This window comes from Pleuronectes platessa, chromosome 19, assembly GCF_947347685.1.
Source record: "Pleuronectes platessa chromosome 19, fPlePla1.1, whole genome shotgun sequence".
NCBI classification, from domain to species: Eukaryota; Metazoa; Chordata; class Actinopteri; order Pleuronectiformes; family Pleuronectidae; genus Pleuronectes; species Pleuronectes platessa.
Genome location: NC_070644.1, coordinates 7931476 through 7954361, shown reverse-complemented (window position 1 = coordinate 7954361; position 22886 = coordinate 7931476). Strand labels below are relative to the sequence as shown.

General features: G+C 41.8%; 1 protein-coding gene across 1 annotated transcript in view; it reads right to left on the bottom strand.

Annotated features, from left to right (window-relative positions):
• The window catches only part of si:dkey-34e4.1 (carboxyl-terminal PDZ ligand of neuronal nitric oxide synthase protein), a 39764-nt gene that overhangs the window by 6966 nt on the left and 9912 nt on the right, over positions 1 to 22886 (bottom strand). Inside the window, exons 3-7 of the mRNA XM_053411735.1 lie at positions 5077 to 5169; positions 4913 to 4971; positions 3827 to 3935; positions 2269 to 2410; positions 305 to 474 (exon numbers count right to left, since the gene is read on the bottom strand). Coding sequence (XP_053267710.1) covers positions 305 to 474; positions 2269 to 2410; positions 3827 to 3935; positions 4913 to 4971; positions 5077 to 5169 — 573 coding nt within the window. The remainder of the gene's footprint in view (positions 1 to 304; positions 475 to 2268; positions 2411 to 3826; positions 3936 to 4912; positions 4972 to 5076; positions 5170 to 22886) is intronic.

The window sequence follows — 22886 nt, the reverse complement described above, 5'->3', positions numbered from 1 at the left end:
CGGTCAGAATATAGAATAACAAAATGTTTTGAAAGTTCTGCAGATGACACATATTTACATAGCCACATCACCAGGGGACTACAATCCCAAACAAGCTCTCAACAAGTGCATTTAACCAATCAATGCCTGCACAACACAGTTGGTTTATTAAAACACTAAACAGAAACCTACTCTCAACTTCCTATAAAACTTGTATGTATAGTAGCAGTAAATAGAAAAATAAAGTGTCAAACCTATGACACAAGTTAAATTCAAACTTTTTAACCTCAGCAATTCAATATTGTGTGTCCTAACAGTATCTTACCATGATGGTCTGTCCAGGTTTCACCACATTCAGTTCAGCCAGACTCTGCAGAATATCACTGACGGCCTTTTCACACAGCGAAGTGCCGGCCAAAGAATCCTCTCCTCGTCTTCCTCCGCGTTTGCCCTCCTCCTCTTCCTCCCCTTGCTCTGCTCCCGTCAGCTTACGCCCTGTAGAGGGAAATGGATAAGACAAGAAGCAAGGAACCATCAGCCTCTGGTTTGTAATTTTGGGATTAATAAGAAAAAAAAAAAGAGAAGCATTTTAGGATATATGCTTCAGTCTCTAGAGAAGACTGATAACTATCCTGTGTCTATGCTTAAAAGCTATCATCATTAGCCTGTTATCTTAGCACAAAGATGGAAAATGGGGAAACTGCGAAATAGACTGTCTCTTTCTTAAGCTCGATGAAATACGTTTGGTTATTTAGTAATTAGAGCTGGACAGAAAGAAATTGTTTTACAGGTTATATTAAAACTGTGACTTCCAGGCGAAGCAAACCTGACCATCTGATGGCAACAGATTCAAATGTAATGCTACTGATCATCCGAATATTGGAGAGTTCTTGTTAGGAGATGGTCTGAATATGTTAGCACTTACTGAGGGCTACGCATTTAGTGCAATTCAAAATACCAAATACAATACGAACACATGTGAAGATGGATTTTTTCTTGAAAAAGTTTAAATCATACAATGCTCATCAAATAAGTATTATTACTATAACAAACATACAAAACCCACCTTTAAATTATGCTGATGCCACGTGTCATGTTAATTTACTGAATAAATACAGTTTATATACTAAATGCAGTTTGTGGACCTATGCTCCCTTTTAAAAACTGATATATCCAACTTAGTGGTACAATAATGAATAAGAGTCTAGAAAGCCGTACAGACATGGAGGCCTTAATTTATATAACTAAACCTTAAATTAATGCTATGTTGAGCACACAGTATTTTACTCTCACAATCTCCTCTGCCTGTCACCAACTGCAGCCAAATGTCAGCAAACTCTTCATCCACTGTGCAAATTATAGTCATTACTGGGACCAGTGACAGCCGCTCTGCTGCTGCTGCCCACTGATGTGAAGGTTAGAATCCAGTTACTTCTCTCCACCTTGACACATAAAGGCCTTTATACGCAACTCTCAAATCAGGATTATGTCTTAGATCTGAACCATCCAGTGTGACCAGACATCTATGTTGTTAGATCTGAGCGAATCTAAAGAGCTACTGATGGTTCCAATTAGACCATAAGGAGGCTTGTAATTTACCTGAAGGGGAAGGTTGGGGATGGTCGTCATGTGAACACAATGAAGGTTCACAAACACCATGTTTTACACAACAACATTGTGCAGGTCCAGTGGTTGCATTGTTTTGTGAGAAGCCAAAAATATTTCCCTTATATATAATTTATAAATGTTAAACGTAAGTAGCTACAGTTGACAGTAAATTCTGTCAACTGTGACAGAATTTGTTTGCATTTCGGTGTTGAAGCTAAAGCAAGACACCAGATACAGCTACATGTGCACATGAATACACAGTGCTCTATTTAGATAGCCTTAATTCATAATGGAATCATTATCATCATCTACCAACATATATATATTTCAGAATGTTCATTACCTAAAAATCTGAAAGATAGCATGTCACTCAGTAGAGCACTCACTTTTGCTAAGGCCCAACAGACTCCTTATGAAACATTTAAAATCACTCGATCTGGATTATTAAACCTATTGAGGAAGTTTTGACCATCTTCACAAATTCCTGTATATGCCACTATATATATATATATTATGTATATAACGTGCATCAACGCTGCATTTACATCTTCACCATCATTTTATTACCCACTTCTTTGTAGTCATGAAAATCCGCTTTGATATTACCCAAAATGTGTATTATATGTGCAGAAATACCCTGTGCACAGTGGCTAAGTGTAAAACATTTCAGGTATGGCTCACCATCACTGCTGGGCTCCTCTGTTGATTTGTCACTCTCCCCATCGGCCTGTCCGTCTGCATCCTGCTCAGCGTGCTGCAGACTGAGCTTGTGGCACACCTCGAAGGCCTGACCCACCGTCCGCACTATACGCATGGCCTGCGTCTGACAGGGAAAAGAGGAAGAGATGTTATAGATAAAAAGGTGACTGGTGAAGGTTTAGAGTATTCAGAGAGAACACATCTTTATCACTCCAACAAACACCACAGCGCTGATCAGTGTCCTTTACAACCTGCTACCACTTTGGACAGACTTAATATGCACAGACGCCATCATCCTTGGCTTCACTTCTGCAGGACATCATTATTACAGCTGACTGATGCTCGCAGACCTCCGAGCCAAGACAGCCGTGACTTGCAACAACTGCAGGAACACGCGAACAGCTTCAGACAGGTAGAGAGAGATGTGCAGTCGTGATCCTTCACCTCGAGTGCATCCATTAATGTGCAGTGCGAAGCCACCGGATATTAACGGACATTAACCCCAAGAAATGTAAGATCAAATTAAAAAAAACTAAAATTGATTAACTGACAAATTCAGGAAATTAATCATGGAGTAAAAAGATAATGGAGAATGCAGACTTCAGATAACCTTCAGTCACAGGCAGCTAAACACAAAAAGGGAAAATAAATCACTTAACATGTCTCAGGGCTGCATTAGATTGAAGTTGCTGATGCTGCTGTAGAAAAGCAACCAATATATCTTGGATATGAAAGCTGCCATCTAGTGCATCTAGAGCCAGAGTCTGCAAAGTAGTCTCATCAATCAAATCATATTTGCCACAAACTAACACTTGGACAAACAGCGATATTGAAAATGACAGGAACCATCTTATAAAAATGTATTTGACGTGTACTCTTGACTTTTTAGTTTGGTCCATGTCCTATCCACTAACACGGGGGAGGCAATGCTTATGACCAATGCTGCAACCAGCTGCACAGTAGCCTTAAGCTGCTTTAGACAAACACACAGACTGGAGACCCCATGTGTGCGTTTGAATCCATCTCAGCCTCTGATGTCAGAATTGACTAGAAACTCATCTTTTCCCTCTACTCTCTCATTTTACTGTACATTTTATAAAACAGAGATTCATAAAACCATACGATAAAGCTGCATCAAATTGTGCTGCTCTGGGCAAATTCACATCTAATCCCATGTTTCTTTTGACTCTTGTATCCAATCAATTCGTAGCATCTGATCAAACTGACAGGAAGTCATTGCTCCCAGCCATGAAACATAAAGAGCACATGTGCCTCTGTAAAAGAAGAACTTCTGCACTTTCCCCCTGATTAAATAAGATACAGAATGTTGATCGGGTTTTATGAATGCTGGCAGGTTTAGTTTCAGTCAAAGCTAAACTAATGACCTGCTGGCTCTTGTTTGATATTTAACAAAGACATATACAGGTACCAATAATCAAATTCATATTCTATTATTGGACTCTTGCTTTGATTATAAAAGGTGTCAATCTGACAGTGCACTTCTGCAGTGAGGAAGTGTTCGGCTGCACTGCTGCTGTACCTTCTTCTTGGATTTAAACACGTTGCATCTGAAGGAGTTATTGGAGCCATCTCGTGCGATGTAGCTGAAGATCTTTAAGTCCTGGGAGTCATGAGACACGTAGAAGATCCTGCAACACACAACAGCAAATGTATGTGAGCAACAGTTACAGACACCAAAGAAGGTTTAAGCTGTGACATGATCAACTATTTTCTCAGAAGTAACATCGTACACGCACACAAAAAAACGCACACAAGGACAATCATATTTATCACACAATCACTTAGGGTGTGGCTTCAGATCCTCCCACAGATACAGTATAATAATCACTTACAACTAACACCTGTGAGAGTACACATAGATATTTAACGTTAAGACACTTTAAAGTATCTACCTACCAGGGCCGGGTCTAGACAGGCATGTATGAGGGGGCAGCCACAAATCTTGAGGGGGCATTGTGCCTAACCCTAACCCTAACCCTATTTAGTTTGAGGGGGCACAACATTTATTTGAGGGGGCCAGGCCCCCTCTTGCCCCTGCCTAGACTGCTACCTACTGCTTATGATCTCTGAAATGACAGTTTCACAGCTCTCACCACAGATCACTTTATCCTCCATTATATTTTTCCATCTAGTATTATTTTGATCAGTGACTGAGTGCCTCACAGGCAGCCAGATGATTGGTCGACAGGCTTCACCACAGTATAACTCAGTAAAATGGGATCGCTTACTGTGATATTTGTCAGGCTGAAACTTTGTTGTACTTTTGTCTCAAAACACCAAATACAATCTGAGAGGAGCACCCCCCCCCCCCCATACTTAACATACAGTATGCTCGACCAACTAAATGCACAAGCTTTACATTTTTCATGATGCTGGCTTCTGCATGTAACTGCATTTAGCTTATATAGAACATTCAACGCATCAAGTCCTGAATAGTAGAGTGCGTACAATGGCCTAAAGCCTGAGCTCATAGAGTTACAGGGCGATTTCCACTGTATTATTTACGGAGTGCATGTTTGATCCACTAAGTGCAGAATTGCAAAGATAATGACTTGAATACAGTATAAACCCCCACTCATTTATCACAGACAGAGGGGTGACTGACCTATATATGGGATCCTGCATGATCAGCAGCTTGCTCTCATCCCATGTCCACTCTTTCCTCTGTAAGAAACAAGATCATCATGTTTACAGACATAAATCACATGTATCCTTTGCAGAAGCTGGTGCTTTAAAATTGAAATATTAAAAAAGAATCAATCACTATACCTTCTGTTTCTTCCTCAGTAGGATTTTAACTCCGTCCACAGACACCACGATGCTCACTTTCTTCTTGTTGATGTTCTTCGCCTTGAATTCATACTGAAGAAGCAGACAGGAAAAACAAGAAAAAAAAGACTATGAATATTGGTATTAGAGTTAGTGATATGTTGTCTATGTTAACTGATTTGTTTATTTTAAATAAAAGAGGCATTATTTACCAATTAGGAGAGTAACAAAAATGCATAAACAAACCAGTTTCAACAGAGACTAAAGATCTAGCTATACAACCCGCCCCGACGAAATTCAAAAGAATCACACATGATGCTTTAAAGATACATTTACACATGTAGGCCAAGTGTGGTTTTGAAAAAACAAAGCAGTAGATAGATAGATGGATGGATACTTTATTAATCCCGAGGGAAATTCAGAAATAGTAGCAATCAATTTATATCCATTTTCACAAGAGGTAGCAATAACACAAGCCAAACAGAGTGGAACAACAACAAAGACAAAACTATACCATAAGAAATGTAGTAATTTGATAGTGGACAAGCCCCCACTACCCAGCTCAATGATGCACAAAAGAAAAGATGACACAGAACAGAAATCCATATCCATAAACAGATATTTTAAAATTAATTTATTTCACATACATGAACAAATTACAGTTTAGGCAAACAATAACCAAACACAGTGGAAGACCGGGAGAACAACAGAGCAGCCAGACCCGGTGAGTCTCTGGGGATCAAGCTCCTCCCATCAGGCTCATGCTCACAGAGGGTGGTCAAACAAGAAGCCCCAGGACAGTACCTAATCTGTCCACCAGAGAGCGCTGGACTGCAGAGGTTTAACACTAAATGTCCATAGGATAAACCTGGGTGACTAATCAAATATTTGTTTATATTACGAGTTCACGTTGAAAAAAAAACTCAAGATAGGCCGATCACGTCTTGGATTTTTATTTAACTCTTAAATATTGAAATTATGTTGTCGTGGATTATTTGTACTCAACCTTTATAGGCCTACACAATTTATAATCCAAATATATTCCATTAACTTGCATTGTCATATGATGAAAAGCAACTAATCTTTATATAAGAGTGGCTGGAAGGAGCAAAGTTTGGGAAACATTCCCCTGAAAGTTACAATTAAACTATTCGCCAATTTTCAAATCTTGCTTATGAATTTTCTATTGATCAACAAACCAATTGTTACACCTTAGTGCAGAAGCGCGTGCTCATACACACACGAGTGACACTGCATACGGAGTGAGACAGATCAGAGCGTATGTCCGGATCACATTTGGCACGATGATAGAACTAAGGGCAGAAGTGGGAACCATCCGTCAGCATTAAAACATGATCTGCGCTGCACTTTAATATATCAGCACCTTCTAATAAACCGGCAGCTCACATATGAGCCCTGATAAAGTCTGCTGAATATTTGCAGCCAAGCCAACTGAAGAAAGATCTTTCCTTCAACTCTGAATGCCAGAGACAGGAAGGACAAGGAAAATGGAGGACAAAGACAAACAGCAACACTTAAAACATAGCACCCAAATCCAACTGATTTCCAGTTTAAGTCTAAATCGCTAGGTGAACTACATCGGTGCTTCTCAAGGACACACAAACAAAATACACCCACTGAATTAAACATTTGAAGTAAAAAAAAAAAAGCGAGGACGCTGGTTTGCCTCTGCTCTGTTTGCTGAGTGGTTCACAACAGCCGTGTCTGCACCGAACACGTTTCTTCACAGGTCTGATCTGTCCACTCACATCAGCTTCACTTTTTAAAAGTCAAGCTGGGTTCAACTCGAGCTAACAGCTATAAAAAGGCCTGCGGTGGCACTGCAGGGCCGAAGCCAAGGGGTGAGAAATGAAAAGCTTGGTTTGGAGGATGAGCTGTTTTACACACAAATTGTACAACTGGCATTAAAAGGACACGGACATTAGCCAAGGCAGTAAGTTGCCGAGGATATTGAAAAATAGGAATTGCCATACATAAATGATGCAGCAGGAGAAAGAAGCCAAAACCTCTGAAGAACAATCAACAGAGCTGGAAGCTGAACTGAAGCAGGAGCAGACAAACTGAGGCCTAATTAAAGACAGGTGAAACACATGAGGAAGGGGAAACCAATCAGAAGAGCAGGAAACCAGAAAAACAGGAAGTGACACACAAGGAATTTCAAACTACAGCAGGAAATAATCACACGGTCCAAATCAGGACCATGAAGACCTGAAGAATATACGTGAAGAAAACCTTCAAATACGATCATAATGTTTATATTTCTTTTAAGCTCTCTAAGCTTTTTATGTAGTTATGATCATTATATTTACTTCTGTATTCATTCTTGATCATGATGTTGAAGTTCAACATGCTTGTTGTTCACTGTGACTCCTGACTGCACAGATGTGACAGAAAAGAAATCAGGAGCTCAGCAAAACGTGAGGATTCAGATCTTGGCAGGAGAATAAAACAGCTGTTCACGTGAGTCTGTCCAGGTGCACCAGAGATGCTGTGTCACTTTAAATAATGCTGCAGCAATGAATTGCTGGACGGCTTTTTTTCCTTTCCTTTTTTCGAAGGGAATGGTGTGTTTCCTGTGCTAAAGGAGATAAGATAAGAAGCATAGAAACTCCCTTCCTTACAATTTGGAGAATTCAAGCAGTCATGCCTTTTATCTTTATACAGTCTATGAACCTCAAACTAGCGATGACCCTGAAACTCAATTCAAATCTCAGTAAAGCTGACTGGAGTTGCAGATTGCAGATTTTATTGCTATGAGCTGAGCTCAGTGTTTTCACATAGCCGTTTGATATTTAAAAAGAAATCAATTTATGAGCACTTAACAATTTAATTTCATTTACAAATCTCTCCAAGCTACATTTTGTACAGCAAATCAAATGAAGCCCAGGTCATTGGTCCATGCTATTCTTTCCACTACTCCTGCAGAGAGCAGCACTTCCCACTGGAGCCAGCCGAGTTGCACCGAAAATAACAAACGTCCACTCTGATGTTTATTGCACTCTGCCAAATGTGAACTTGTAAAAGTGAATAGTCTTCTCTCCAGCCAGAGCAAGATGTTAAGGGAGCAGAGGATAACAGCAAAATGACTGCCAGCATGGAGACAAGAAAGAAGACGAGGGAAGACGGGAGGTGAGGAGATGGGAGGAGACAGGAGGAGAGGAGTTGAGGAGGTGTTGTTGTGTAAGGACCTCCTGCAAACTGTGACCTTTTAACACAGCGAGACTACCACCACCATGCAACAAGCAGCTGAGCATAATGAACAAGTCAAAAACCCACCGGACACGACTAGTTGGGCTCTTTATTTGTTCTGTGTGAATAGGATGTGTCCACAGTGTGTGTGAATGTGTGCACACTGACGAAGCAGTTGTTTGTCACAGGCGTTCCCTCCTCTGCGTCTCCATACGTTCTCTCGTGGCAGCTTGAAATGCCCGGCTCCCTGCCCTGGATGCATGGTGATTAACGCTTCGGTCTCTAATTATACAGAAGTGGATCCAGAGAGAGCTGATTAAAGAGAGAAAAGAGCGGGAGAAGAGGAAATGCACCACAGAGACACGAGAGAGAGAGAGAGAGAGAGAGAGAGAGAGAGAGAGAGAGAGAGAGAGAGAGAAATGCTACACAGCCTTTACAGAGGAGGGGATGGAGAACATTTCCTGCTGCAGAGTGAGTTTGTTCAGTGTTGAAATTCCATCAGTGTCAAAGCGTGAATCCAAAATCCAGATGGGCTTCATTTCCCTCTATTGCACTATATGCTCATGAAAACCCACTTGTATTTAGGATGCAGTGTTTGCTCCGATGGGAATAATGAGATGAGGCAATTCAAAGAAAGGCTGAGCGGCATCATCATTTCTGGGCATCGACCTGCCAGACGACCTGTCTGCTCAAACTGACGACTGAATGCATTCACTGGCAAAGGAGCAGCTACTAAAGTAAATCCTTATACTTCTCCTTTGACCTCAAATCAGTTCAGTTTCTGGTGACTTTTTAATTCAGTTATTTGATGTCATCAAAATAGGGTGAAAGGTTATGATTGACATTTTGGTTGAGTGCGTATTTCTGGTGTGTGTGTGTGTGTGTGTATCACCTGATATGTGTAGCATTATAGAGGACTGGCAAATGGGTAAATATATTGTTACTCTTACACATACTTAATTGGTTGGATATCATTAGGATTTTATCAATACAAATACTGTTAATTGATGCAGATACTTATTGATACTTATCAATAAGTAGTATCCTCCCCTGGCATCTCCACTGTGTTGTGGAAAATCTGCTGATCAATGGTCACTCATCAGTGAAGAAACGTGTTCAGGAGTCCTTCGATGTCTTATGCTGAAATATTTATTGAAGCTTGGCCAGGGAGAAGCTCAGAATCCATCAATACAACAACTGTGCGTGATGTCCTCTCATATTCTCAAGTATCATCTCCGGTGGTCACACTTACAGATCATTTAGTCCATTGGCTTGCTAGTTCCTAAACAAGTGAATGTACTTTCTAGTTCTGGAGACAGTATTGCTTACGCAGTCTCATATCTGTGGCGTCTAGGGGGAGTGAACCCTTTGACCTTGGCCAACGCTCCCTCACTTCCCCAAACATGACAGACAGCTGCACCACGGCTCAGAGAGAGGAGACAGTGTCTCTGAAAAGTCCATAACACACTGCACTGCGGATACTCCTGCATTGTACAAGGCATCGGGGTCTAATATCCGTCTGCCCGAATCCTGAAGCCGTGGCTGTAATAATTTTGCAGCAGCGGAACGCAAAGTGGAACCCCGGAACGCAACAGGAAATAATCAAAAGCAGCCCAATTTGTTCAGACTGACCAATGAGGAGGCGGTACCAATTTAGTGCTGGTTCTTGATACACATCTCTAACAGTACTGCATACTCAGGCCTCTAGCTGCTAAGCTCACAGTAGTTGTTTAACTGTGCAGCCCTGAAACACAGCCAGAGACGATATCTGGAGAAAAAACACTCACATCAACAAAACACCAGTTTAATCCCAGTCTGGGTGAGAAGAGACACACTTTATACACCGATGACCCACAAACCACAAAGTCTAACACACCTGCACAGCCAAGCGGCTACCTTTACTAACGCATCAGTGTCACAACTCTCACACTGAGCTCTTTTATAATTCACACTTCATGCCAGTGTTCTGCGGCGGCAAAATGGGATTTTGCAACTTCATCCAAAGTATGAAATTTTTATATTTTCTCTGCTTAAGTGCAAAGTGTTGTGAAATATTCAGGCTTTTAATGCACTTGCATTGTCGTGTTGTTGATTTTCCCCTGGTATCAACAGAGGAACAAACAATCAAAGAGCTCATGACTAAAGTTCCCCCAGTAAACCCGAGGCGAGGCATGGAGGGGTCCCAGAGAAGAGCTCAGTTTACTGGAGTCTGCCGCTTTAGACCCTGAACTTGCCTGAATCGTGTTTGAGAGATTTAGGAAGACAGACTTTAGGAATAATGCATGAGCTGCAATGAAAAGTGTATGACTAATATGTGGATTGAACAGGCATCCAAGGCCTTATATTTATATTTTATTTCATTATTTCGACTCTCTTCATGTTTTCTTTATTGTACCGCACTCAGTCTTGACTCGATTTGACATAAGCTCTAAAGTCTAACATGCTCCTCAAAGGTTTGTCTCAAAACTTCAAAAAACTGCACCTCAAATGCTGTTGCAGTGCTCCAGCAAAGTTCGGGCTCCACACAGACAGAGAGAGAGTCTTTATTTCAAATCCTCCTCAGTTTGGGTGTTTGCATTTCAGACTCATCAGTCTCCCCAGACAGCGTGACAAATTCCAGTCGGCGTTGCTCTCTGCGGTCTATTATGAACGTGTCAGATGGAGCGCTGATGTTTCTGTTGCCATGTGCACAAAATGAGGAAGCGGAGCGCTGGCCCTGATCCCAGTGTTATGAATTTAAAACGGCCTTAATAGATGACAAGATCAAACTGGGGGAGACGAGAGGTCATTCTCTTTTTATTATGAACATCAGAGCAGGCCGAGATAAGCCGAACAAAATCACTATTTAATATGTGACAGTGATCGGGAGCTGAGGGAGACGGCTTCATTTGCTTTAAGCTCCTTCATGTGTTCACCTCTACACTGCGTAACTATTAGATCAGTTATACAAAATGAGACCGTCTCATTGAAATTGGCTTCATGAAGCGACAATGTTAACTGGATATATGATCACAGGTCCAACATTAAGCTTCATTCACTATCAGTTTCATTATTCCACTATTGAGAGTCTAATCTCGAAGGCAAGGTGAACATATTTGTGTATGTTATCACACACAGAGGTCATTCAATGTGCTTCACAGAGATAAAAGAAGCATACAAGTGAAGATCAGGAGCATAAACTACATAGAAAAATGGTAAAACTTTTCTTTTTTAGTATTAAAACTGATTATAAAACAGGTTTCTAACTACTTTTTAAAGCAGGTTATAGTTGCTTATGAATTATGGAAGGAGTGATGCTCTGTTACCATCGGGAGGCAAACTTGAATAAATAAACAAAATTAAGTAAATAAATAAATGGAAAACTGATCCAAACTTAGAAACTATTATGAAACACAGAGTTTTCAACAGGTCTGATGAAAAGGTTGATAACGTCTTCTTTGGCGCCTCGACACCAAATCACACACGCTCATGCTAATTCAATCCAACTTCAAAGAACATGAGTGGCAGGAGGCTCGAGTCTCAGAGGAAACTGACAGGTAGTGATGACAGGCAGGTCTTCCAGTCATCACTAACGCTCCTTCACTTAATGGTATTTGGTTCTCACTTGAAAGTCTTCAGAGGGATTTCAACCGAAAAGCTGGACAACTTTCTTCCCCCCTGCTGTTTGTGTTTATTTCTAGAGAGAATAAACAAGCCGGATTTCGGTTTTGCAAACCAAATCATGGAATAAGACATTTTGGGTAAAACCCCCAGTCCACTTGAACAATCCTGAAAAGCAGTGGAATGCAGGGTGTGCGTTGCGGGTCATTGTTGAACCCTGTCCTACCATTGAATCCATACAGGAGTCCACAATAGGCCCTATAGATCGCAACCTAGCAACCCCTTCATTACAATTCCCAGGATTTGGGGAGCTCCGAGGAATTCCGCTGCTTTTTTCCTCTCAAATCAGTTCACAAAGAGATGACTGTTGGGAACAGAGCGGAGCTGAGAAACACAACAGCTGCGAAAAACAGCCCGGCATTTAGCACCGGGGAAAAAAGATTTCTTGGAAATCAAAAGAGAGCGTGAAGCCAATGTGAAAAGCAATTAGCAAATGTATTTGTTAAACTCCAACTGCGTGTGTGCTTGATTTTTTTTTGGGGGGGGGGGAGAAGGAAATCACCAATCAGGCACCTGCGTTTTTTTAGAATGTTCCGTTGATTGAACAAAGACTTGGCGCTAAAACTGCTCCCAAATCTGCCCCCTCTGCCTGCGTGTGGTATTTTTCAGACAAGCCTCTTGGCCTCGTGGTCAAAACCCGGGGATGGAGTAACTCCTGTGACAGGGGAGGTGGCCCAAAACCTCGGGAGGGAAACTGGCACGTCTCATCGTTAGTCAGCAGAGTGTGTATGAGGAGGCAAGTACCTCGACAGACACCACTAACAACGACCTTGGCCCACATCAGAAACGGTCAGGCGTTTGTTTGACTGAATACATGTGTGAAAAAGAGAGAAAGGAGGAGATGCGGCGGCTCGATAAGCAAATAAAACGGGGGGGGGGGGGGGAAGCATCTGTGTGTTTATGTACGTGTGTGCGTGCATTTAGATGCTCGCCGTAGCGCCCGTCTACGAGAGTGGCTTCCGCCTGAGTGCAGACATTACGGATTGGACTTGTGAGCCGGAGTCTTTTGGCAGCCTCCAGTGAGCAGCAGCAGTCTGGTCCTGTGGGACAGAGAGCGCTAACGGGGGAAAAGGGCCGGCTTAAAAGGCTGCTTAGAGGGGGCTTCTCCGAAACAGCAGGGTCACACGCCAGACTGCAATCTGCTGCAGTGGCGTATAACCACTGGGGCTTTTATTATGAAAGTGTTTGATGCAATTAGGATTGAAAGACTGTTGTGTTTTTTTAATAGCAATTCATTTGTGATCAGCATGTTTATTCTTCTTCTAATTATTGTTATTATTATTATGTGGTGGTGATTTTTAGTTGCATAAAGAGCAAAGTCAAAGCTGGTCTTTCTGACATGTAATTCAGCACCTGCAGATGGACTCACAACACATCACGAACGAAAGATGCTAAATTGAGCAAAGTGAGGAAGGGACATTAATGATTTATCCCCGTTGGATGCTGGGTCACACACTGAGCCGGGCACTGTCAACACTTTGAGAACAAAAACAATACTTTGGCGGGGGCAAGCACTGCAGATCCTCTTATCTCTCCTGTCCTTGGACACGGAGTCATATGCTGGCATCACACAAGAGTGTTGTGTAAAGGTTGCAAAGAATACTGTGTCAGATGAAAACACCGTGAACCCTTTAACGAGAGAAGAAATGACTTCCGTAAAGCTGAGGAACTAGAATGTTTGATACAGATATCAATGAAGCTTAGTGTAAGTTCAGTCAGGAAGATTCCTCTATGTCTTATTCATCCACAATTCTCTTTCGTGCTTCCCGCTTATCCCCGACTGTCATGATCTCCATCAGCCAATCATGTGGCTGCTGTCAAACTTTTCCTCTTCGTCCCTCATCAACTGTCATTTCAATGATTCGCTGTGACCATCCTCCTCCTCCCCAGTCACCTCCAGTCCACTCATCTCATCAGATCGTCAACATCCTCTAGATCCCTTCGATCACCACCGGTGTCCAGACCCCTGAATTTCCTGTACTATGCAGCCATGTCTTCTGTCTACCTTGATGACATCACGAGGGGTCTAGGCCCCACATGGGCTTTTGCTCACATCATTTTCAATTTTATTGTGCATAACGATACACTTTGTGCATTCTTTAAATGAAGTCCCTCCTGTTTTAAAGTTGTTATTATTCGACCTGTCCAAGGTGGGATTGACTTCAGCTGCCCCCACAACCCTAAAAGGATAATCAGTATAGACAATGTATAATTATCATTATAATTATTATTTAGTCATTGCTTAGACAGGTGAACAAGCAGCTGGCACTGACACTGCACCAGCTCCCCTGACTTCTCTACAGAAATGACTTTCCCTTCTCACACCGCAGACTGGCTTAATAGTGACTGACAGGGAGAACCGATCAACCGTTGCCCAGGTGAATACTGAGTGTCTGCACATCGCCGGAGAAAACCTGCCACGGATGAAACCGGTGAAAGCGGGATGCGGGATGAGTCAGCCCCACATGAAGCAGCTTTTTCAGAGGAAGCAGCTGAGCCCGGCCGGTGCGGGCCCAGGCAGGCACTCTGCACCTCTGCTGTGAGAATGGACCCACGCCTGAGTAACTCACTGACAGGCGCAGTGGAAAGCACAGCCGGTCCCTGAGCGCTGACGGTGGCTACTCAGGGTTAGTCACATGGGACACGGAAGAAAAACAAAGGAACAACCTGAGCAGGCTGACACTCGCTATTAGACTGAAGGGGATATTACCCATTATTTCTTAACTTACAAAAAACCCAAATCCAATGAAGGTGATGTCACAACGAGTGTTAATCTGATCTCAGTTCAGACACTATAACTCGAGACGGGCTTCGACATGTTTTTAAAAAAGAGGAACAAATCAGGCGTGCCCTGACTACCGGAGAGAAACCAGGAAAGAGCATGACTACACCTACACCTGCAGTCTTCACACAAAGAACCCATTTGCTTAATCCTCCTCCAAGTTATTCCATTATTAGAGAGCGGTGGGTTAAATGCAAATCACGTCAGTAACAGTTACTGAAATGAAAGGAAAGACTCACAATATATCAGATTATTGTTGTTGTGGTTGTGGAAAGAGGGGCTGTGAAAGAAGAATTTGGATTGGTGTCGAAATGAACTACACAGGTTTGATAGTGACCAGTGCAGTGCCCTTTCTTAGACTGCATGTTTGGAATGGGATGTCTTCTTGGCCTGTGGTGCTGCTGGTTGCAGGTTTCTTTCTGAAACGGTAAAAGTGACCTGAAGTCAATGAGCCGTGGCTGCAGGACTCGGTCCACAGATCCCAGAGGCTGCTGCACAAAGAGCTGTTCACCTGTTTATTCAAAGCTCGACTCGGAACCCCGGACTGGTGATGGAGAACCAGTTTCTGTTGGTGTTGTTGTGAACATTCCAGTTGTTTACGACAACGTCACCACCTATTTTGGTATAAACTGTGTCCAAATTCCACACTGCACTTCCCTACACCTTATCGTTTCTTTACTTTATAAACAGTCCTTTATAGGAAGAGGTTGATGATCAGCATTGAGTTTAAGATGTGTACAAACAGCCAATGAACAGACAAGGCTGAACTTATAACTTCCTTGGAGGAGGTAAAAAATATGGTTTAATTTATTCTACAGAAACTGATCTGCAAGTATTGATTTAGGATTTTTGTTGAATGAATTTAGCATTTTATAAATATTAACAGTCAGAGTCACTACTAGATTCTCAAATGTGCTGATCTTGTGTTAATGATCTCTGACCTCTGGTTTTGATGTCTTTTCTCTGTGTGTGATTATGTAAATAACTTTGTCTCATTATACACATTTTGTAACAAGTGACAGTGATTGTTCACACAAATGACGATAGATGATTATAGGTCAGTTTATCAACAGACATACAATGATTTGAAACCTGATTTGATAATCAACTAATCATAGCCACAAGCAAAAAACACTGCCAGATAGGGCGCTTTTCAACATTTCCCTTGATTTCTAAGATACTGATTCAAGGATATTGATGGAAAAATCCGACATGTTTAGGGGACTGTTAGTTATGACTCTGTGCAATTTGGTGCAGATGCAAATATAAATGCGGCTTCATGAGGGGGACTGTTTGGCCTTGGTGGGGCTTAATGGATAAAGCAATGAACTGACAAGCAAATAACTGGTAGATTAATGTCAGCCCTCCAAGTAGTAATTATTATTTCTGCTAGGATATTCATGGTTAATGTGACCTTTCAGCTGAAGTTAGCAACAGGGCCTCATGATCCATCTTTCTCCAGCTTGGAAACAGTTGCACATTATTCATGAAGTGCTTCACTGGCTCAACAAGTGAGGCTGTCTGGCTATCAATCAGGATTAATTCAGCCTAGACTGAGTTTAGATTAGAGTAAAGATGGCTTTTTTGGTCCTGGTCATGTGTTTCTAGAGTAGACAGATGCATATTTCCCACAGATCAGTCCAAACTGAAGGCAATCTGTTTATTAATGTGGACTGGCTGGTGGGCTGGTGGGCTGATGGGCTCAGTTTAGCAAAGTGACCTCAGTGATGATAATGATGATGATTGTGGTTCTGTCCGATGCAGCAGTCTGGCAAGGCAGCAGTCAGAGTAATAGGATTACTGGGACAAACGCTGTCAGTTCACTGGCCTCAAAATCTTCTTATCAGCCAGTGCAGGGGGGGGGGGGGGGGGGGGGGGTCAACCATCATTGATCTACACCCATGAAATATATGTTTATCCTGCTACTGCATGAGTCAACATGAAGATCTGTAAGTCTGTAACTCTGAGAGTTAAGAGCAGAGGCGAGTTTGAGTTTGGATCATTGTCATTAATAAAGAAAGCTTCCACACTGTTCTAGAGCTGGAACGAGTATCAGATTAACGATTAGTCAGTCAACAGAAAATGAATTGTTGAAATGTGTCAATAGTTTCAGTCATTTTTTTCTTTAAATCAAATACTCTATTAGTTAATAAAATAATCAGCAGACTAATGAATACATTTTTCCTCATGTTGTCGATCAGTTAAACAGAAACAAGACAAGATAAATCAATAGAAATACTAGATAAGGGAGCACATGCCTCCACCAAGGCCCAACGGTCCTCTTATGAAACCACATTGAAATTCAATATATCCAGGTATCCAGGGACTCAATATATTCAGTCCCCTAAACATGCCAGATTTTCTTCATCCAGATAGAAAAAAAAAAAAACTGGATCTACATCAAAATGGTAATGGTTCTTCCTTGGGCCATGCCCCACCCCTCCACACAGTTTTAAGAACACTGGTCGTGCAGTTTCTGTAATCCTGCTAAATAATAAACCAATGCAGACAAAAACAAAACCTCCTGGTTGGAGATAATTAATCATTTAATTCTACCAGTGCAATAAAGAGATTAATGATAACCTAGAACCTGTTAGGACTGGTTTCTGCATTTAATTAACCTGGCAATATTTGCAAGGTCTTTCTGTCACCAAACGGTAGCTCTACACGTCTGCCATCAGGAAGCACTAGTGTGAATGGACAGATCACTGGGGAGCCAACAACTAGTGGAACAGAGGGACACGATGGAACGAAACCCGGAAAACACAAAGGCAACAATTATTATGTAGGTGACAAATCTTTTATTGACAAAATATCAAGTTGTAGGCCAAACGCTCGGCCTCGCGTTAACCCTGCTTTGGTAAACACGGGGGTGTGAATCAGGGGCGCCATCTGTGCTTTACCATCAAAAACATGTCCCAAAAAGCCCCTCGGAACAGGCTTTAGGAGTGTGTGGGAGCTTTCATAAAGCTCAATGATGAGTAGCTTAAACCTGTGTCTTAAGGGGCTGAGACACCTCCAACCCGCCGTGACAACGCTGGGCAAATTGTGCCACCACATGACACTGATTGATGCTGACTGCTGCCTGCACGTTTATTCTAAATTTGTCAAGCATGAAACCATCAAATGAATATCTACATCTGCACTGTATCAAGTGGTTCGGATCCCATCTGCATTCATTCAATTCAACTGATCAAGTAGCTTATTATGTGTTTTCAGACCAGCGAATACACCACAGCCAATTAAATGGAATCAAGGGGCTAAAACTATAATGGCTATCATTTGTGCAGAAGCAAAGGCTGCTCTGGAGATAAGCAGTGTTCAGTTTGCAGTGTGATAACAGAGATGATCGCTGCTCTACTTTTGTGATATTGTCCATAAACAAGACCAGTCTACATGCACACTTAGCAGCTCTGTGAGGCAAAGCAGAGCTTTGAGCTGAATGCAAATCAGCATTACAAAGTAAAGCAGGGGCTTATGGGAATGCGGGTAGTTTTGCATTCACAAATTAAACTCTGACAGAATGGGGGCACAAGATGAAGACTTTTGGGATCACCTGTTATGTTACAATTCATCCCGTGGAGAATATCTGTACCAAAATTCATAGCAATCAAGATTTTGTTCAAAACTCAAAACATATTCCTCAACCACCACCAAGAGCTGGACTGGCACAAAATCATGGTCAACAGGTGATGCATCCTAAAGACTTTGCCATTCTCCTGACCTTTTCTCTAATGCCACCAAAGTGTGCAGGATACATCATCTGGGAACCATGAGTTTGAGCCCATTCATTAAACCGTAAAGATGTTCTAACTTTGTATCAGCGAGTGTTGAAGACTAGCGGCCAAATTGTGTAAAGGATATTCAGGATATTTCTTTGGATGGGTGTCCAGGTGACCTTCTTGGTGATGCGATTGGCCGGTGTAATACCATCCATAGGGGACAGGAGTTTGATGACAGCGATTTCTTTGTCCCAGAACCACAGTCCACTTTAAGGGTGGCCAACGGTTGTGAGTGAAGGTCAGTCACTTTTAGCTGAGATAATGGAGCCAGGTTCCGAACTCATTCCCTAAAACCTACTTTACTACATAGGGTCTTCTATAAAAAGGACTCGTGAGCTCATCAGCAAAAGAAAAAACGCTTTCAGACACTACTTGTGCCAATAATTTCGTCATTGTTGCAGATTTATGATGTACAAGAACAACGTCACCCGGTGGACAATCCCACAATAAATTTGAAATGTTTATCTTACATTTAGTATTAATACTTTTAGGTAAAATACACGTTGAATGACAATCTTTAAACGTAGAAATAAACTTGCTTGCCTCAGTCTGTGCTGTGATTCGCTGCTCTGCTCGTATTGACATTATTCCGACAGGTCGGGCTGTTCCTGCTGCCCTCTATCCTCTCCTCTCTCCGCAGCAAGTGCAATGCATGATGGTACATATTGCTCGGTAAGTGAACAACAGTTGTACACTACTTTTCAGGGTGCATTGAAGGAAACAATAAGTGTACTATAGAGGGTATAAAAAAATTCACTTAACATTCGGACACCGTAACAAAATGGCCACTATATAGTGGACTGTATGGTGATTAGTGAGTGATTTTGGACACAGGCCTCAACCCACTGCTGTACTTGTACTTGATGTGTAAGGTGAAGCAAAGACAGATACAAATAAGAAAGAAATCTGAGAGGCACAGGCTTCATTTTAGCCCCAAGACACGTACTGACAAAAACTGCGAAACCAAACCTGACAAAGTCAAGAAGAACACGGAAATTCAATTGGGATCACATAGTTCAAAGGAAGCTGAAGCTGAAGAAAACATGACAAAACTACAAAGTTTGAGAAATTGACTTTCTAAAAATATGCTAATGCCTCCAGTGTATATGATTAGACGGCTTATGAGCCGTCTCCCCCCTCATTATCCATTCAGCTTTTTCTGCCCTGATGGGTTGATGCAAGAGAAGATAACAATGCAAGCAGCAAAACAGTTTCTCAAACTTTCCCTGCAGAGCACAGTGTTATATAAACTACACTCACACAGCATGAAAACACAGTTCTGTGTCTGTTTGAGTGAGAAGATGGCTTTGATTTGATTTGATTCTATCCATCTATACTAAGAACCTGTTGCTGTCTGAATGACGGACACTGAACGGACATAGTTTGACAGGCAGGGACATGGTCCTCTGTTAAATCTGACTGACAGTCACATTAGCCCTGTCAGTTCAACAGCAGAGAAGATATTATGATGCTAGTTGCTGTGTGGACGGCAGCGTTGAAGCAGTGTGAAGTCCCCAGGATGAAAAGTAGTAGTTTGCTCACATCATTTATCCATTAGAGTCAAACAAAGAGCGATCCTTGTGCCCTGACATCCAAGAACCACACATCATGTTATATACAGCAGATTATAACTAATATCTTTGACTACAATTAATTTTAGTGATAAGACAAAATGGCAAAAGGTAAATATGAGCTGCGATGGAAAGCAACAGTGAATCTGCTGACTATTTTTTTACTTCAATTCCCTGTAATGAAGATGTTTTTGTTTTCTTCAGCAAAAAGTCAGCAACCAACCAAAAATTATTTACACTACAAATTAGGTTTTGATTTGAAAAATGACTGAAATAATTAATCTATTAGTACAATATTTGGAGATAATCTACCAGTTGGCTGTATAATTGAGTAACAGACGAATTATTATAGCTATGATAGCCACAAATACCCAACTTTATAGCCATTGCAATTAAATGCACTTACTTTATGTAAATATCCATAAAACTGCTCTTTTAAACAGGGTGTTTATGTGTCAGACTAATTCTTGCCACAGCGCAGTTGTTTCCTGTAGTCTCAGATAGTTGCTTAGCAACATCAAAGCAATAATAAGTTAGTGCTCCTGGCCAGGGAATAGTCATATCCCCCCCAGTAAATCACAGTGTATTGTTTGAACACACTGTGTATATTAAGCTATACTATCATGTGTTAATGAGTGAAGGGGCTATTTCCCCTCTCTGTGTGCTAAGATAATAACAGGCTGCTGGCTGCATCTGAAAATGTTTCCTCTTTCATTCAGGCAACGCATGTTATACACGGTTCTACTGAACCTACATCAGACGTGCATGCATTTGATTTGACAGTTGATACCTGGTTGACTGTGCTCTGCAATGTAGCTCAGCATTTCTCGATAGAATTACACAGAATTGTATAACATGGTGACTTTGTTTTTGGTGAGTCAGTCGGTTGAGTATTAAATGTCGTAAGTTTAATTCCAACTCCAAAAACAAGCTACAGGACGGCAACCAGCATCTATGACTCCTGTTCCTGCTAAAGTCAACACACACACCCGGCCTAATACGGAGGGGGGGAGGGGGGGTCGGCTGACAATTCAGACAGACGGCTGTCAATCTATGTCACCGTCTGGGTCTGGGGGCAGCATCAGATTGAATAGGCCATGTTCCTGCTGCCTCTATGTTTGGAACACAGGACGAGCACGAATCTAAATAGTCAACAGGAAGATGTTGCAGCAACAAACGTCTGATGCAGGTAATGGAGGTGTTGAACCGGGATGTCAATCCCACTTAAACATCAAAAGGTTTCAACGCAACTGCTTCTTGGGTGTTAAAACCAGCATAGACCCGAGACAAGAGAAGAAGAGCGCAGAGTAAATGTGGCTCTTCACTGAATGAGAGATCAAGGTAGTGAGACAAAAAGCGAATCAGAATGTTGGGAGGTTGAACGATGGGAGCGGGAGAACGAGACCTTGAGGCTTTCTATGTAGCACGCTGGAACAAGATGAGAGGATTGAGATGACTGTGCATACACACACACACACACAGACATATATACACACACGTACACACAACTCCAAATCACATTTGGAAGTAGGGCAGCCTATCTGCCAGCTCAGAAGCCTGCAGCTCTTTCCTCAATCATTATCCAACAAACGACACCGTACGACAATAGGCCCAGTTTATCTGCCTACTCATGCTAAGGAGGAACCCTCCCGGGCCGAGCGGCACAACCTACAGACCTGACATGTTTATTTTAGTTAAATGTGAGAATGAGTTTAATTTGTGTGAACTTGAAAATTAATACTTGTGTCTTTTCCTTTTCTTGAAAACCGATTTAAGAAAAAAGTGAAATGGTGCAGCTTCTCAGTTTAGCTCTGCATGTAATGACACAGTTTATTAATGAGGAAATGAACAGCCCAAGTCTCTGTCTGCACCACGCTTCATTTCCAAACATGGAGATGAGTTGAGAAAGACACATTTCTGCGGTGGAGCCGGTTTCCCGGGAGAGGAGAGGCACGACATTCTGCAAAAGGCTGATGGGTGTATGTCATCAGTTTTGCAAGTCAGGTCAAGTTGTGGGTTAATGAAAATGTTGCCAAGTTCTAAATGACCAACGTGCAGGACAAACTTGCTAAAGGAGAATGTTAGTCTTTGTACCATATGTCATGGGAATCCTTCCAAAATTGTTCAAGATTTTTCACCCACAACTAGAAAGGCCAACTTCACGGTACCAGGAGATCTATTAGGATTCAACCTCTGGAGACCATGACTGTCTGATCAAAACTTCACGGTTACCCAGTTATCCATTATATAACTGTTGACATATTTTATTGTGGACTAAAGTGGTGGACTGAAACACACCGAGATTGTCTTTTCTAGAGCCACGTCACTATCTTTATGAAAATAAGCTACTATACTCCATTAAAGAGGCAAATCCAGATGAATCATATAAACTGACCTCGGAGCCTATTGTATTACCTGGCAATTTCACAAAAATACACATTCAGAGCAGGAGGAGGCCTAGCATAATGACAATTAAGTTCCAATTATCTGGACCACCACACAATAATGTGTCCCTATTATTCTTACCATGCACAGGTCTATTTAACCAACACGGCTCACATGTAGTAATCTGTGCAGACACAAGGACAAAAGAGCAGACTGATGCAAATAAGGTTACATGACCACAGATATACAGGTGCAGGTTCATGCCCACACACACACACACACACACACAATACCCACCCAACGCGTATTAAATCCCCGGTCTGTTGACTTTAGTTGTGTTTGTACTTGAGATTAGCTGCAGAAGGCTTTGCAGTAGGCAGAATGTTATGACTGGTCCAGAGTTTCTGTGTTTGAGTTTGT